At 43.3% G+C, this 14,444-nt stretch overlaps 2 protein-coding genes across 7 annotated transcripts in view; both read right to left on the bottom strand.

The window, feature by feature from the left end:
• Positions 1 to 9,188, bottom strand: part of ctbp1l (C-terminal binding protein 1-like) — an 11,037-nt gene extending 1,849 nt beyond the window's left edge. Inside the window, exons 1-9 of one of the 5 annotated variants that reach the window (XM_005719813.2) lie at positions 8,961 to 9,188; positions 7,872 to 7,920; positions 7,349 to 7,495; positions 3,493 to 3,647; positions 2,465 to 2,609; positions 2,142 to 2,348; positions 1,809 to 2,023; positions 950 to 1,080; positions 718 to 845 (exon numbers count right to left, since the gene is read on the bottom strand). In XM_005719813.2, the coding sequence (XP_005719870.1) occupies positions 718 to 845; positions 950 to 1,080; positions 1,809 to 2,023; positions 2,142 to 2,348; positions 2,465 to 2,609; positions 3,493 to 3,647; positions 7,349 to 7,409 (1,042 nt within the window). In that variant the 5' untranslated portion in view covers positions 7,410 to 7,495; positions 7,872 to 7,920; positions 8,961 to 9,188. Of the gene's footprint in view, positions 1 to 717; positions 846 to 949; positions 1,081 to 1,808; positions 2,024 to 2,141; positions 2,349 to 2,464; positions 2,610 to 3,492; positions 3,648 to 6,517; positions 6,624 to 7,348; positions 7,496 to 7,871; positions 7,921 to 8,315; positions 8,335 to 8,643; positions 8,807 to 8,960 lie in introns of those variants that run through there. The other 4 variants (XM_005719816.1, XM_005719814.2, XM_005719815.2 and 1 more) reach the window with 4 other exon arrangements.
• A 911-nt stretch (positions 9,189 to 10,099) lies between these two features.
• LOC102205735 (protein FAM53C-like) lies at positions 10,100 to 14,434 on the bottom strand. Of its 2 annotated transcripts, none has more exons than XM_005719818.1 (5): positions 14,355 to 14,434; positions 12,313 to 12,561; positions 12,140 to 12,200; positions 11,235 to 12,061; positions 10,100 to 10,950 (listed from the first exon to the last, which is right to left on the bottom strand). In XM_005719818.1, exons 2-5 carry the CDS (start codon positions 12,394 to 12,396, stop codon positions 10,714 to 10,716), a joined length of 1,209 nt encoding a protein of 402 aa, XP_005719875.1. In that variant the 5' UTR covers positions 12,397 to 12,561; positions 14,355 to 14,434; the 3' UTR covers positions 10,100 to 10,713. The 2 variants fall into 2 exon arrangements, with proteins under 2 accessions (XP_005719875.1, XP_005719876.1); XM_005719819.1 differs by lacking the exon at positions 14,355 to 14,434 and adding an exon at positions 14,015 to 14,348.
• Positions 14,435 to 14,444: the final 10 nt, after the last annotated feature.

Consider the following 14,444-nt stretch of genomic DNA (forward strand, 5'->3'; position numbering starts at 1 on the left):
TGTCTGTGTTGTGTGTGTAAGGTCGGGGGGGGTCCCCATTTCACTGCAGGGCAGCCTGCATGTGGCGAATAAAGCTTTGATTGATTGATTTATCATACATGCTCTGTGTTTGGTGGTAGGCATTTCATTTTAAATTTTTGTGTGGGGAAATATAATCAAGAATTTAAAAATTTGTGTTTTTGGAATTTTACTCTTTAACCTCTTCTCCCATAAAGACAATATTTGAGGACATCCCATGGACCCTTAATGAGTTTTGAGACCTCGGTAATAAAAACTTGGTTTTATGATCATTAGAAGAGTTTCTAGGTTTTTCCAAGGGTAGTGCTAGTAAAATGTAAAGGCAGAGATCACCTTCACTAACATCTGATCCAAACTGAGTAACTTTGTCCTGAAAGCCGGTCTGAAATATGACAGTAACTGCTCAGTTCAAAAAAGAGAAACAAGGGGTACTCCTGGTAGCACTCTAAAACTCTATCACGCATCTTAAGAAAATCCAGAATTAGTCAGACTCCAGCTCTGATCCACTAATTCTGCACTTGTCCTAACCACAAAAAACCTGTATGCATGCTTAGAGATACAAACACTGGGCGATTCACAGAACCCAAACTGTCATTAGAAAAGTGATAGTTGCCAAAAAGTGAGGAGTGTCGCATGATAATGCGTTCACTGCAGCGAAAGAAATGGCTCGATCTCATAAGATGAGTGTACACGTCTTACCAGTGATGGCCCGGCGCACCTCTCTGGCTGCCTCTTCACGAGCCTCGACAGATGCCTGCTCACTGTACCAAGATGTGTGCGGGGTACAGATCAGGTTGGGGGCATCCTTCAGAGGGCCTGTTGAAAAACTGGAGAAGAAAGTACAGGCTGTTACAGAGAGAGCACTGAGGGTTTGCACCACACTTATGTATGAATGTAGCGGGCCAGTTAGAGCCCAATTCACTAGGGTTACCTGAAGGGTTCTGTCTCATGGACGTCCAGGGCGGCACCTCGTATCCGGCCTTCCTTTAGGGCCTGAGCCAGTGCTTTCTCATCCACCAGACCGCCTCTAGATGTGTTCACCAGGAAGGCTCCTTGGCGCATCTGTGTCATTAACAATATCATTCAACAATGTGGATGAGAGCTTGCGAGGAAAGGCTAAGAATTTCAATTTCCAGCGAAATGCAGTACAAACTGAAACAAATGAGCACTATTAAACTCTGATTAACACACACAGTCACACAATTACAATGTTTGGCTCAGGAAAAGCTGCAAATGTTTGAAATGTCTGGCACATAGAAATTGTCACTCTCATTTAAAGTCCTGTCGATTATTTACAAAACACCAGCCAGTAGTTCCTGTGTGCTAAAGCAGCAGTTTACTTAGCCGATGCTAGATAATGATTATGTTGAATTAATCCCACCAAAAAACTACAATTAATGCATTCAAAGACCCCTGCAGAAAAATATTTTTCATCCTCACAAAGAGCAATAAGGCAGAATTAGGCAGGAACGAGTCCTCAGATGTTACTGAAGTCATTTTGATAATAAACTTCTAATCATATGGATGTGACAAATACATCTAAAATTAATAACCTAACTGAACCAAATTATCAGCTGATGCAAGATAATATTTAGAGTAGTACGGCAGAATGCAGTCGTATCTAATCTCATCTAAAATAAACAACGCAAGCTACTCACAGGGTTTAAACAGATAGCAGAGGTATGTTGTCACTAGACAATCTATTCTAAACAAAACATAGCTGAGGTGGAAGTAATGCTACCCTTTCTGAAACCAACATTCTTTTGGATATTTGGAGTATGTTCACACACCTGTTTGATGGTGAAGTCATTAATGAGATGGTGGTTGTGCTCATTGAGGCTGCAGTGCAGGGACACACAGTCAGAGTGGATTAGCAAGTCCTGCAGAGTGGCCATTCTCTGCAGGCCGAGTGAGCGCTCCACGCCATCGGGCAGGTAAGGGTCATAAAAGATCACGCCAAAACCAAAGGCCTTTGCCCGCAGAGCTACTGCTTGACCAACACGTCCTGGAAGGAGGAAGGGGAGGTTAGGGGTATAAGAAGCCATTAGTGGTGCACAGGCTTATTTTTAAATTCGTCACATTTCCTTACTTTGATGCCACCCCTCACTACGCTTTTTACTCACCTAGACCAATAATGCCCAGCGTTTCCCCCCGGATACGAGCGGCGCCACCAGCCACCTCTCTGATCTGCTCCACGCTAGAAGCACGGGTCCCCTCCCTTAGAGCTTGGTGCATCCAGGTTACTCGCCTGTACAGGTTGAGAATCAGACATAGCGAAGTGTCCGCTGTCTCTTCCACTGAGGCTGCTGGCACGTTACAGACAGCGATGCCTAAATAACGGGTAGAAAAGAAGAAAGAAACACTAACTAAACCGTTCTGTTTTACTGTGTGTCACAGCATGGCTGTACAAGTCTCTGAAAATACAGTACAAATTTGATCCTCTCACCCAGCTCAGCGGCTGCTTTGACATCAACGTTGTCGAAGCCGGAGCCGATCCTGACAATTACTCGTAGGCCTTTAAACTTTTCCAAGTCATCTCTGGATAGAGTGATAGTGTGGTACAGCAGAGCGGCCACTGCCTCGTTTAGCACCTGTTGGAGACAGATGGAAATTTTAACACCTCGGTGTTCATCTCAGTGGACTGCACTTATCATTCTGTTACAAGGCTGCAGTGTTGTGCACAGATTTCGATTCCACTTGTGAAGGAGGTGCATGCATGCTCTCTTAAATAAATCATCAAATAATACAGCTGCTTCTTTACAAATCTATTGCTAAGTGCATTATGATAAATGAATAATGAAGTGAGGAAATAAAGAAAGAAATAATAAACTAAACTAATCAACTGCATTCATCTCCACTGTCTTGGGCTGCAGCTAGCGGTGCTAATCCTGAGTGACTTCACGTTGTTTGTACATGAAACACTTTTCCATCTGCTGCAGGTTCTGTTAAGAGCGATTCTCCAGCTCATAATGGAGTTTCAAAGCAAAGCAAGGACTAACAATCTCCAGCTGCAGCCCAGGATGGTGTAGATGGAATCTTTCCAACCATGGGACAGATCCTCTCTTAGGAAGCAGGTGAATGATAGTGAGGACCGCTACAATAGCATCCTGGCCAGCAAGGCAGCCAGCAAGAAAAACATGAGACAGGAAGGTCAGAGATAGTTAGTAACTGAGCCTTCTAAGTAAGGAAAAAAAGAAGTGAGAGGGTTCTCTCTGAGAGACTATGTAACATAACATAACATAAAATGTGCTTGTTAATATGTCTGAGCCATCTGTCACAGCCAAATCTGTGTGGGGGGGAATTTTTTTCTCCGCAGGTTTCTTTTGTGTAGACAACTTAGACGCTGTCTGAAGTTTACAGCTCTAGGAAAAAGGGAATGCAGCCTTTTTTGACATTTAGAAGGTTTTAGAAGAATGTTTCATGTGACATCAGAATGTCGTGCCTTTTTAACGTGTGTGCTTGTGTCTCCTCTACCTTTTCATGAATCTCTTGTGTAGACTGGGCATCACAGAAAGCCACTGTGGCCACATCTTTCAGGATGGGCATCTCCACAGTGCAGTCACGCCCGTCCAGCAGGGCCACCAGAGGCCGAGGGTGCATTGGCCCATTCAGGATTGGGGGTCGGATACCTGAGTCCGCCGGGGAGAAAAGGGACAAATGTGCATCAAATCAATCTGAAGCAAGAACCAGGTAAAAGGTATCAAATTGCCACAGACGCATGTGAGCACTTGTTTTCAAACAGATTTTGTTACACAGCCTTTCTGCTTTTTTGCCCCCTTTCAAATGTAGCTTCCACATGACGTTTGACGTAAAGAGCTACCAGCTACTTGCATTTCAGAACCAGTAAATTTCAGCTGAAGGTTTGTGACTCAACAGTCTGCATTTCCCATGTCTGGACTATCCAACGTGATACAAGTCATCATACCCTCACAAAAAAAACCCTGCGCACATGGCCAAACAGAGCTAGACAATAATAACTCAAGACTTTTATGACTGTATTTTTCCAACACTTACACCAGAACCTTAAGGGAACTATCAAAATGGTGTGTTTAAGTGTGTGTGTGTTTATACCAAGTGTTTTAAGGTTACAAAAGCAATGTGTAACCATATCTATGATGGGGCATGGACAGTGTCCAGCCATCTGGCCTAGTTGGCATTGAACTCCAGCTCTGTTTAGGATGGCATGTAACCATTATACACCGTCAAGACTTCACAGATCCATCGCGTCCTGTTCAAATCTACTACTCATAAAGGGGAAGCTCGGACACTGGTTAATGAAAGAGAGGCTTTTAGTTAAGTGTTAATTCTGGGAACTTGGCCTGCCTACTGTATGAGCAGACGGGTGGGGGTAGGGACAACGGGGGTGAGGTGATGGGTGTATGATGACTGGGGGAGGGGCGGAGAAAACTGTGGGGTCTCTGGGAGGAGGTTGTGGGGATTGGAGAGGAGGGGGGGCCTGAGTCATGACCTAAATTCTCCCGTCTGGAAGAGTCCCTACTTCTTATTTTTCCTGTTGTACCCTTTTATTTCCCCAATCGCACACTCACAAACACCTCAGCAGCAAACATCTGCACAACTGGCTCATGTGCACTACGGTCAATATTGCACGATTACCACGAATCAGAGGGATCAATAGGGATGCCGCGAGAACCGATATGGTAGCTAAGAAAAACAGGAAGTACTTTGCATTCAAAGGTGGGCAAGCAAGGGATGATAAGTGCAACATGCCCCCTGCAAATTAAATGATATTTTTTAGAGAAAGGGAGGAAATACTTCCAGTTGAGCAAAGCACCTGAAAGACCAGCATCCAGATCGGTTCACGGAATTCAAGTTGAGTGGGTTTCACTTCATAGTATCAGCAAACAAAGTATGGTCCTTCTTAGGTTATCCTGAAATACACGTTAGCGTTTTGTTTGAGACAGCTGGCACTGCTGTTGTGAAATTAACTTTGTTTTATAGGCTGAAATGTTTGCAGTGGCTAACACTAAATGCTTATGCCAACATAATGTAACTGTAACATTAGTAAGCCACTCAGCAAACACCCTAACACTTCAGTCTGTGTCTTCTCAAAAAAGAAATTATAATATTAACATCTTAAATAAATGATCTGCCATGTCAGTGTTTTAACACAACATTTAAGTACGTTGGATAATATTTTTGTTTTTGGTATATAAAAATCATATTTTTACTGGTACAGACTATTCAATTAAATTATAAACGCCACATCTTTGCAAAAACAGCTACATCAGTAAAGTGTGTTTTACTCTTGCCCACTGTAGTTTTCTCACATGAAATCTGGATAAATCTTTCAGGAGAATCAGATCCAACACTTATTTCTCAGGACTAGAAGACAACAGGAGACTGTCCACTTGGGTAGAGCCTGCTGGAGGCAGGACACATGACGCCCACTCACTCGCTGTGGATTCTCTAGACAATTACCTGTGCTACTCACACATTTTGCTGCATTTAAGCCAGCTATAGTCCACTTAACACCTGGATTGAGAGCTGGATAACCTGCCCAAATAATCTCTAGGGACGCGTGAAGGCGACTTTAACGTCTTCAGGCTTGGACTGACTCCACACATGCGCCAGCACTCACTATCTCAGTCCTGTTGGGTGACAGGTGTGTGTGCGCCTGCCCCCATGGTGGGGAGTGTGACAAGCAGGAACATTTACTTGGACAGAAGACAGGACGTAATGGTGAGACTGTTGAGGAAGAAAAGGCGCTGGTAGCTGGAAGGGGGGTGGAAAACAAATATTTGCGAAAGCTTCCTCTGACGCCTGAGCATATCTCAATTCATGAATAAAATGCACACAAGCTGGGGGGGGAAAGGTATTTATAAAGCCTGGTACACTCAATCTGATGCACACCATTTAGCAGTGTGATTCACATTTGCGGCAGAAGGTTCAAGAATGCCGTCATGCTGACTGCAAACAGGCTAGAGAAAAAAAAAGACAAAAAAACAAAGACTCTTACTATGCAGAAAAACCCAAATGGGTGCGTCACAAAGACTCCCTGTGTAAAAATATATATCCAAGCAGGCCTACACAGAGAGCAATCTGAGCAAAGGACATCGGCATACCCGAGGCCTACAACCAGCGAGCATGGCCGCACACACAATGCAATTCATTCAGTGATTCATTCATTCTCCCTCCCTCTCCCTTTCTTTCCCCTTACTCCCTCCTCCTCCCCCCCCCCTCTGTAGTTAGAGTAAGAGGTGAGGGGGGAGGGGCAGCAAGCGATGATAATGCAGCAAGCAGCAGTACTCCACCCAGACACAGTGAGACCCACATACACACACATGCGATTATTCAGTTCCTTCTTACGCCTGCGACACCAACACACACTAAAGACAAAAAAGGAAAAAAAAGAAAAAAGGGAAACTGCACACACATAGCCGGCACCACACCCAGAGCCTAGATCCCTTCCCCCCTTCCACAGTTCACAAATTTCAAAAACACATGCCGATATAGAAAACACATGAGCGCCGGGGCTAACCTTGCATTATGAAGTCTGTCAGCCTGTCTTCCTCTCTCTCTACCCTCGCCTTGCTCTCCCTCTATTGCTCGTTTTTTTTTTCCTCCCTCTCTCTCTGTTAGCCTGCTCTTGGCTGACTGGATCCCAGCTGTCATCCACGCCCAGCCCCTCCCCCACAGCCTGCCTCCAATCACCAGGCGACTCTATTGAGAGCCAACCAACCAGCACTAACCTCATTAGCATAGCCCAAGCTGAGGCTGAGAGCGGTTTGGGGGGCTGTTGTCGTTTTTTAAAGAGACAGCTGGCCCGTTTCCCTGTAGCTGCGGCCACGACCCTTCACCTTGTCCTCTCTCCCTTTCACCCGTCTCCTGAGACTCTTCCAGACGCTTCCCTCCATTTTAGTGCACCGTTATGTCTCATCACTATCATCAACTCTCCACTCTCCAACCACTGTATCTCTAGAAATCTGCAGTGCAACATCTTCAAATGCATTTTACTAAAAAGATCCAAGTTCACCTATTTTTCTCACCTAAAAATCGAAAAAATTAATTTCACCGTGACTGTATGCATCTGCCCATTCTGATGGATATTTCAAATTCTTTACTACTGTCCGCCTTCGGAGTTAAAACCCTTGTGAGTTGTGGCTTAAAAGGTGGTTTTCTCATGAGGACACAGCATGTAGTAAATCTCTTCTGCAACCAAGTATTAAAGATCATTTCATAACAAACTATCATTATGTGCAATGGCACAGGAACATTACAAACAAATGTTATTATACTTCCTCAAAACACTTATATATATATATTTTTTGAGAATCCTACATATGTATGACTGTAATGCTTATAGTCTCACCCTCACAAATGCGGTCGAGTCTCTGCCGCTTGATTTGTTTGTGCTTGTCCATCAGAGCCATACACCAAGCAGTCTATACCCAGGGACACAGAAAGAACAGATCCAAGTGGTGGCAGGGTCCCTTTAATGACGTCCACGTATTTTCACCTGCGTACAAGAATCCAGCCAAAAATGAAAAGATGAAAAAAATTGAAATTTTAAATGCATCCTCATGTTGACACCTGCATTAAACCCAGACTTGCAAATGAAAAGTAATGAGGATTTTAGAATTCAAAAAAAGAGTCACTTTCTTTTTAAGCACATAGAATTTGGAGTATTAGAAGTTAGCCATAATCAAACTTGCCAGGAATGAAAACACTCTCAAGTGAAACTTTTTTTTTCACAAGATCAAGTGATAACTAAAGCTAAAAAGTTACAGGACTACGGTTTTGGGGGCGTTGGGGGAAATATACTGTATATTTACCCCCAGAAACTTATTATAAGGTTTTATTAGTACAGCTGCAGGGTTTAGACAGACACTCACCTGGAGAATAGCGTCTGTTGCACCAGTCAGCTTCACAACTTAGTTTACACTGTAAACAAAGCAGAGATAAAATTACTTTAGGTGATAATAATGCGAAACAGTGACGCTGCAGGTGGCTCATTGAAATAATAAATAATAATAACTGAATAAAACTCGACACTTATAACATCACATGCACAGCAATTAAAATGATATGGCCATCATCTAGTGGCAAAAGTATTTTGAGAGAAGTAACTTGCGCTGTACAACTCGCATAGTTTTTCCCCCCCTTCTTTTTCACAGTTACACTCGTTCGTGTCCCCCAACTTTCTCCTTAACTTTACTACAACAACCTAGGCACACAGTACGAATAAACAGTACGAAAGGACACTCTTGATAACTTTTTGGTTATAATATCCCCAACGGTTAGCTCCCAAATTACCGTTAATGAACTAGTTAGCTTACAGTGCTAGCTCACTCGTTTCTACTCTATCCACAAACACCGGAACGCTTACAATGAAGGATAACATTCATCCGTTAAATGCAAACGTTACATTTATTGACTCATATACGCAGATGACATTCACTAAAGTCCACTCCGAGTTAGTTCAGCTAGCATTAACTTTTGAATCGCAATCCGAGCTATCGCTAACTAAACACATAGCACAGCAGCTAGCTGCGCGACGGTGGCTAGCTAACCCAAACACAAACACTTGAGGACTCTCTAACATTTTAGTGGCAAGTTCAAACTCCCGCCAACTTTCGAGTACACGTTGTTTTTGATGTTATTTACTTCTCATTAACTCGTGAATAGTGTTGCTACAACCCACGTCCACAATTACATGAGGCGTTTGAAGCGTTGCTAACGTTAGCTAGCTATCGCCGATAACTAGCGTGCAGCTGAGTGTGTGGGAGATGAGAACGGAGGGGGAGCCCATTTCGTCCGATCTGTTATCAGCGAAGAGCGCTACAATGTGAAATATCTGACCCAGAAGCTTTAAAATCATTAATTCTTCGGGGAAGGAACAATCGCCCGTATGCTTGATTTGAACCACATCTACTTTCTGAACTAAAAAGCGAATCTTGTGAGGAGAAATGATAATTATTTACCCCGAATAAACTCTTTGAGGAGTGCTCAGACAGTGTGCGTGCGTCGGCGGTGTTCCCTCTCTCCCGATCGCCATGAAATTAGACAAAGAGGAAGTGGCTTGTCGATGTGGGGGTCAGACAGTGTGCGAGAAAGCATCCTTGGACTGGAAGGAGCGCCCTCACCTTTCAAGGCGGAACGACAAAGACGCGCAAACTCTAGTGCAACAAGTCTGCAGGCAGCTATCAAAACTTTCTGCTTAAACTTTAACTTCGTGTGCAGCGTTCTTACACATACACCCGCAGACCCGATTCTGCTCAATTTGTAATTCGGTTACAGCTAGCTACAATATAGTTTACAAGAAAAACATATTTTCTCCCCGAGCGCGAAATGTAGGTGTATGTGTGTCAATATCTATGTTAACTAACCCAAACTGGACTATACAGTATATCCATACAGCACGACTATTATACTGAGATCAGCCACTAGGTGTCACAATAATCCAATTATCTACTGCCCCCTGACTTCCTTTATGTTGGGTCCAAGCATGAAACAACATTCATATTCATTTAAGAAGAAAAGAAGGACAAGACACTTTTTGGGAAAAAAAATAATTCTATTAAATTTATTTGTACATAAATTGTGCAACAAGTATATTTCCAGCCAAAGAAATCATTTCTTAAAAGCCTCACTCTTTCGTTACATACACTCTCAGAAATGGCTGGACGCATGTACTCACTCAAACCACTGTACAGCCCGTTACATTGTGCCCTGTGAAGACCAGCTGCAGCACTCATACGACTGACCACTGAAGTGTATGTGCCTCGAATTCAGAAATATCTCAATCAGTGCAAACAGGAGCCTGGCTGTGAAAAACAAGAGCACAGCACCAAGAACTCTGTATTTTAAGCTTAAGGCATGGTCAGTTTATGTAAGCCGTGTCACTGTTAACAAGATGTGTCAATGTCAAAGCAATTACACAAACTCCAAAAAGATAATGTAACGTAGAGGGTGTGTTATGTCATTTGTGCCAGAAGAAAAGCAGAATATATCTGAAAAGTTAGAACAGCAGTAAAAGTGAAGAGGCTTTAGGCGAGATTTTTAAAAAGTGGAATGTATCCTGTTAAATACACAGAACAATTAAATATGGATACTTATTGTATGGGCTTTTTTTTTTTAAATCTTACACACAGCAACATTTTAGCTACTGTTAAACAGCTCACATTTAATTCAGTCAGCCAAATACAAAAGTAGTCTACTCGAGTATCAGAAGCAGCACTGAACAACAATCGGTCTCATTCAGTTACTGGCATTTAGTGTGCGTCATGTAATAGAAACATTCTGTCAACCTCTGGCAATAAAGTTCTTTGATAAGGATATGTAAGGCCATCAAGATGCAAACCAGTGGCTTATGCTAATTAAGACTTGTCTTAATATCAAATATTAGTCAAAAATCTGTGCGCATTAAATCTTGCTTATTCGCTCATGCACATTTCCTTAAGGAGTGCTTCAACAGGCCAGCGCTAACAAAATTTGTGCAATTTTGAATAGTGAGCAAGCTCAAGTGTTATGATTGCAGCAATGTCATTGGATATTAGCCTCCCACATGGGGTCCTTGGATCTTACTTTTAAACTCTGGACATTTGTATAGAGGGCAGCAGGTTTCCACCAACTGCCAGAAGAGCACATTATATTAAAACGAAAAAAATATAAGCCTGCAGGTGTGCGTAACATGGATATTGATGCAGTTATAACACTGAGAGCACCAAGGAGCGATCAGTTTTCTTCTATAAGGTTCAGATCCAATTCTGTACAGTCTCTTTCAAAAACAATCTTTTGTCCTCCATCTGAAGGCCTCCTTTCGTCTTCCTCTTCCTCACTTTCACTGAGCGGCCCGATGCTGGCTCTTCCCAGAAACTCTGCCGGAGAGAAAGCCGAACGTCGTTCCACCTGTGAGGTCACTGGAATCAAACCGCTACCTGGTCCATATGCAGGGCTCTCACGATTACCAATCTAAGCAGGAAAAACCATGTGCATCATGATCATCATGTTACCATTTTTATAGACAAAAAGAATTACTGTCTTGCGTCCTTGCATCAAATAATAAGTGATAAAGATAAAGTGGTAAAACATAAGTGATGAGATAAAAGCAAAAAAAAGAAGAAAAAAAAAAGATCACAAAAGGTCTCAAAGAGAAGGCTACAATTAAGGAAAGTAGTGAACTTGATTGCTCACCAATACTATTAGCCTCCGTCACAGAGGTACTGTAACACTGATGGACCACCTTCCTTGCTCACCTGTGTCATCTTGCTGAAGTCGAGGACTGGCCTTGGGTAGGGCAGAACATCTGGGTCATGGCGCCTCTTTAAGCGAGGTTTGCGCATGTCACAGGGCTGCGAGTGGCAACGTGGCAAAGCAGGGTGGAGGCCACGCCTAGATGAGGATGGTGTGCTGCAGGCTGAAGTAGGAGACGGAGACAGCGCTGGGTGCTCCAAGTCAGAACGGCCATATTTCAAGGCTGAACCTGCACAGGGTTGGGGGGGCAAGGGCACCGTAGGAGATTTCTGAATGTGTACAGGGGAGAGGGAGAAGCGACGCTGCAGCACATAGTGTGAGGTCAGCGGGGCCGGTGAAGAAGAGCACGAAGAAGGCGTAGCAAAGGATGCAGAACACGCTCCTTTCAGTGTATCGCAGGGATCCCATGGGAAGCCCCATGATATCAGGGAGTCAGACGATAGCGCTAAGCTAAAGAAGGTAGGACTAGCAGATGAGTGTACAGAGGAAGAGGGGAAGGAGGAACTAGGACCACAAAGTGGCAAAGAGCTGGCTCCAGAGCCTGAACTAGATGCGCCACCACTGTGACAGCTACGTTTCACCGGGGTCCAAACCCTTGATGCGCTGGGATGCCAGGTGGTGCGGCACTGAGACAGATCCTCTGGAACAGAGAGGGACCGGCAGTGGCGTTTTGGAGGTGGCGGAGGTGAACTTTGGAAAGCCTTGAAGGGACGTTCTGGTCTCTGGAGTGATTCTCCAGATTGAGAAGTAGGCCATAGTGAATCAAGTCCACAGGAGTCATCCAAAACACTGGCAACAGATGATGGATGTGTAGTTGAGGTGTAGCTCTCTGAAAATGCCAAAAAGATAAACATGAGGCCAATTTCCCCACTGGTCACAAATGTTGCTCTTAACTCACTAAACTTGCCTTGTGTTGTTTTATGAGCACTCCACGAGACAGTGGGACTGGAGCCCACTGTAGGTAATGACTGTAACAAACAGAATGACTTGTTTTCAAAATCAGAAGTGAGAAAACCAAGTCAATGAAACAAAATCAGTTTGAAGGACAAGACTTTGTTCCATCTAAACCATCCAACTCACCACATTCACACTGAATGAGAAGGCCTTGTGATAGGGTTCTTCTAAACTCTGCTTACGAAGTTGCTCTGTTATAAGAGTCACCATATTTGTAGCTATGATCCAGGGAGAGACATGGAGATGAGGAGATTTACCAAGGGCAGTGAAAGTGTCATTAGTCAGAGTTCTGGCGTGGTTTGTGGCGTCCCCTCTACACCTCAACCAGCCAGACTGACCAGCTTCCTCACTTTGCCACCAACATCTTTATGCAACCTAGAGAGGTAGGTGAGAATAGATTGAAACAAATTAAATAAGTGGTTAGACAAACTGCAGAGAAATCAAACTAGTTTAGTCATTGTGGGGCAGAGGGTACTTTCTAATGTTTGTTTTTCTGTTTGGGAAAGCCCACAGCAAGAGGAACAGAAAAGCTGCACACCAAACACTGACCACAGGTCTATGTGAACCAAGCTAGGGCTTATAAGTTGCCCTTTCATTCATGCAGGAGCAGAAGTTTATGCTCACTAAGGCGAGAATCACACATGGACATGAGGTGACCCTGAACAAAGCTGCACGTCACATTTCATCAAATTAACTTCATATTGTCATTCCAAATGGGACTCCAAAGAAAATTGTATTTCGAAGGAGATGCAGACTACAACTCAAGTGAAAACTTTTGCAATCAAGTCAGTAGGATCCAATAAACTGAAATGACAAGAGTTGTGAGTAGTAAAGAATGGAAGGGGGAGGGAAAGACTAAAAGGGAAAGGATGGAGGGGGAAGTGTGTGAAAAATGAATGGGACAGGGGCTGGAAGCATACCATAGTATCTTTGTAAAGGGGACAAAAGAATAATGACCAGGTCTCAAGGACTTACTTGAGGCCAAACCAAATACAGTCCTGAACTACTCTACTTGTAATCAAAAACTTAAAAAAAAAAAAAAACATTAGTTACTGAATGCACAAACACCTGAAGATTCCCCTGCAGTAGCCCATGTATGGAATCCCAGGAAGTCTATTACTCAGTGCTGTACATCTCAAATTGAAAGTAAAAGACACAGAATGACCGTTGCATTAAAATGTAACATGACCCATTAGCCTTTGGACTTCTGTTTAAAAGAATGTGTAGAGCACATGTAGGGTGGAAAACCCCCCTTCAAAAAAACCTAATATTAATCTAGCAACTTTGAGGCCCTTTGATGGCATTTATATTTCAGCTCACTTAAGAGACTTTCGTTCAATCACTGTTGAGAGTCAAGATGTGGCCTCCAGGGCCTTCCTCCTCCTTGTGGCAAACAGTGCATTTGCTAGCCTAGTTCCACATGCCACAAGACATATTATTTAAGGGGCACAAGACCAAGCTTTTTCCACTGTCATGTCCTGAACACAATCAAGAGCTGTCAAGTAACTAGTATAAAACTTTAGCATCACTTTTCAGTGTGACTAGCAAACATACATTCGATCAGCATAAGAAAAAAAATATAGGACGCTGTCGAAATGACAAGAAACCTCTAGCACAGCCACCTTGATAAAATAGCGTTGACTTAAGGACACTGTATTTAAAAAAACAAAATTTAAAAAAAATACAAAAAAAAAGGAAAACAAGCGAGTTTAACACAGTGTTGCGCAGCTTACTCAAACCACGTTTCTGCCCATCAGCTAAAATTCATGAACTGCAATCCAGCTGTTGTTCGTTACAATGTAACACATTAAAATAATGCTAAACTTACAGGATCGATAGGATTCCGATTATAGCCGGTGAGCAAGGTGGTATGTGGTAAGCTAGCTCACGAACACGATGCAGCCAGTGAAGCACCAAGTTGTCAGCTAGCTCATAGGATAAATGCACTAAAATTACTAGCATCAGTTTATTACAATAGATCTGATTCCGACCGGTTAGAGGCTTGTCATTCCAGTCGGTTATAGCTACGTTTTGTAAGGCCAGTATGAAAATTTGCGTTCCTAAATTTAACGCTAACCCAACAGTCTATGTCTAAATCAGTTGTAGCGTTAGCTTGGTCAGGCAGCTTGGTTGCAAGCTAGCATGCTACAGCTGTCTTGATGTATTACCTGCATTCAGGCGTTCCTAAGCAACCAAAGCTGCGCAGCGAGTGCACCGGGAGGCGAGCAGATTAACTGAGTATTTATAGCTTCTGGACG

This window comes from Pundamilia nyererei, unplaced genomic scaffold (assembly GCF_000239375.1).
Source record: "Pundamilia nyererei isolate P.nyererei 1_Seehausen unplaced genomic scaffold, PunNye1.0 scaffold00001, whole genome shotgun sequence".
NCBI lineage: Eukaryota > Metazoa > Chordata > Actinopteri > Cichliformes > Cichlidae > Pundamilia > Pundamilia nyererei.

What these genes read in the sequence shown, in the direction of transcription:
- LOC102205735 (XM_005719818.1), bottom strand. Translation starts at nt 12,396, where the DNA reads ATGGTGACTCTTATAACAGAGCAACTTCGTAAGCAGAGTTTAGAAGAA. An exon ending in TGCTCATAAAACAACACAAG is followed by an intron (nt 12,062 to 12,139) that starts GCAAGTTTAGTG and finishes TGGCATTTTCAG; the next exon opens with AGAGCTACACCTCAACTACA. An exon ending in ACTTCAGCAAGATGACACAG is followed by an intron (nt 10,951 to 11,234) that starts GTGAGCAAGGAA and finishes TTTCCTGCTTAG; the next exon opens with ATTGGTAATCGTGAGAGCCC.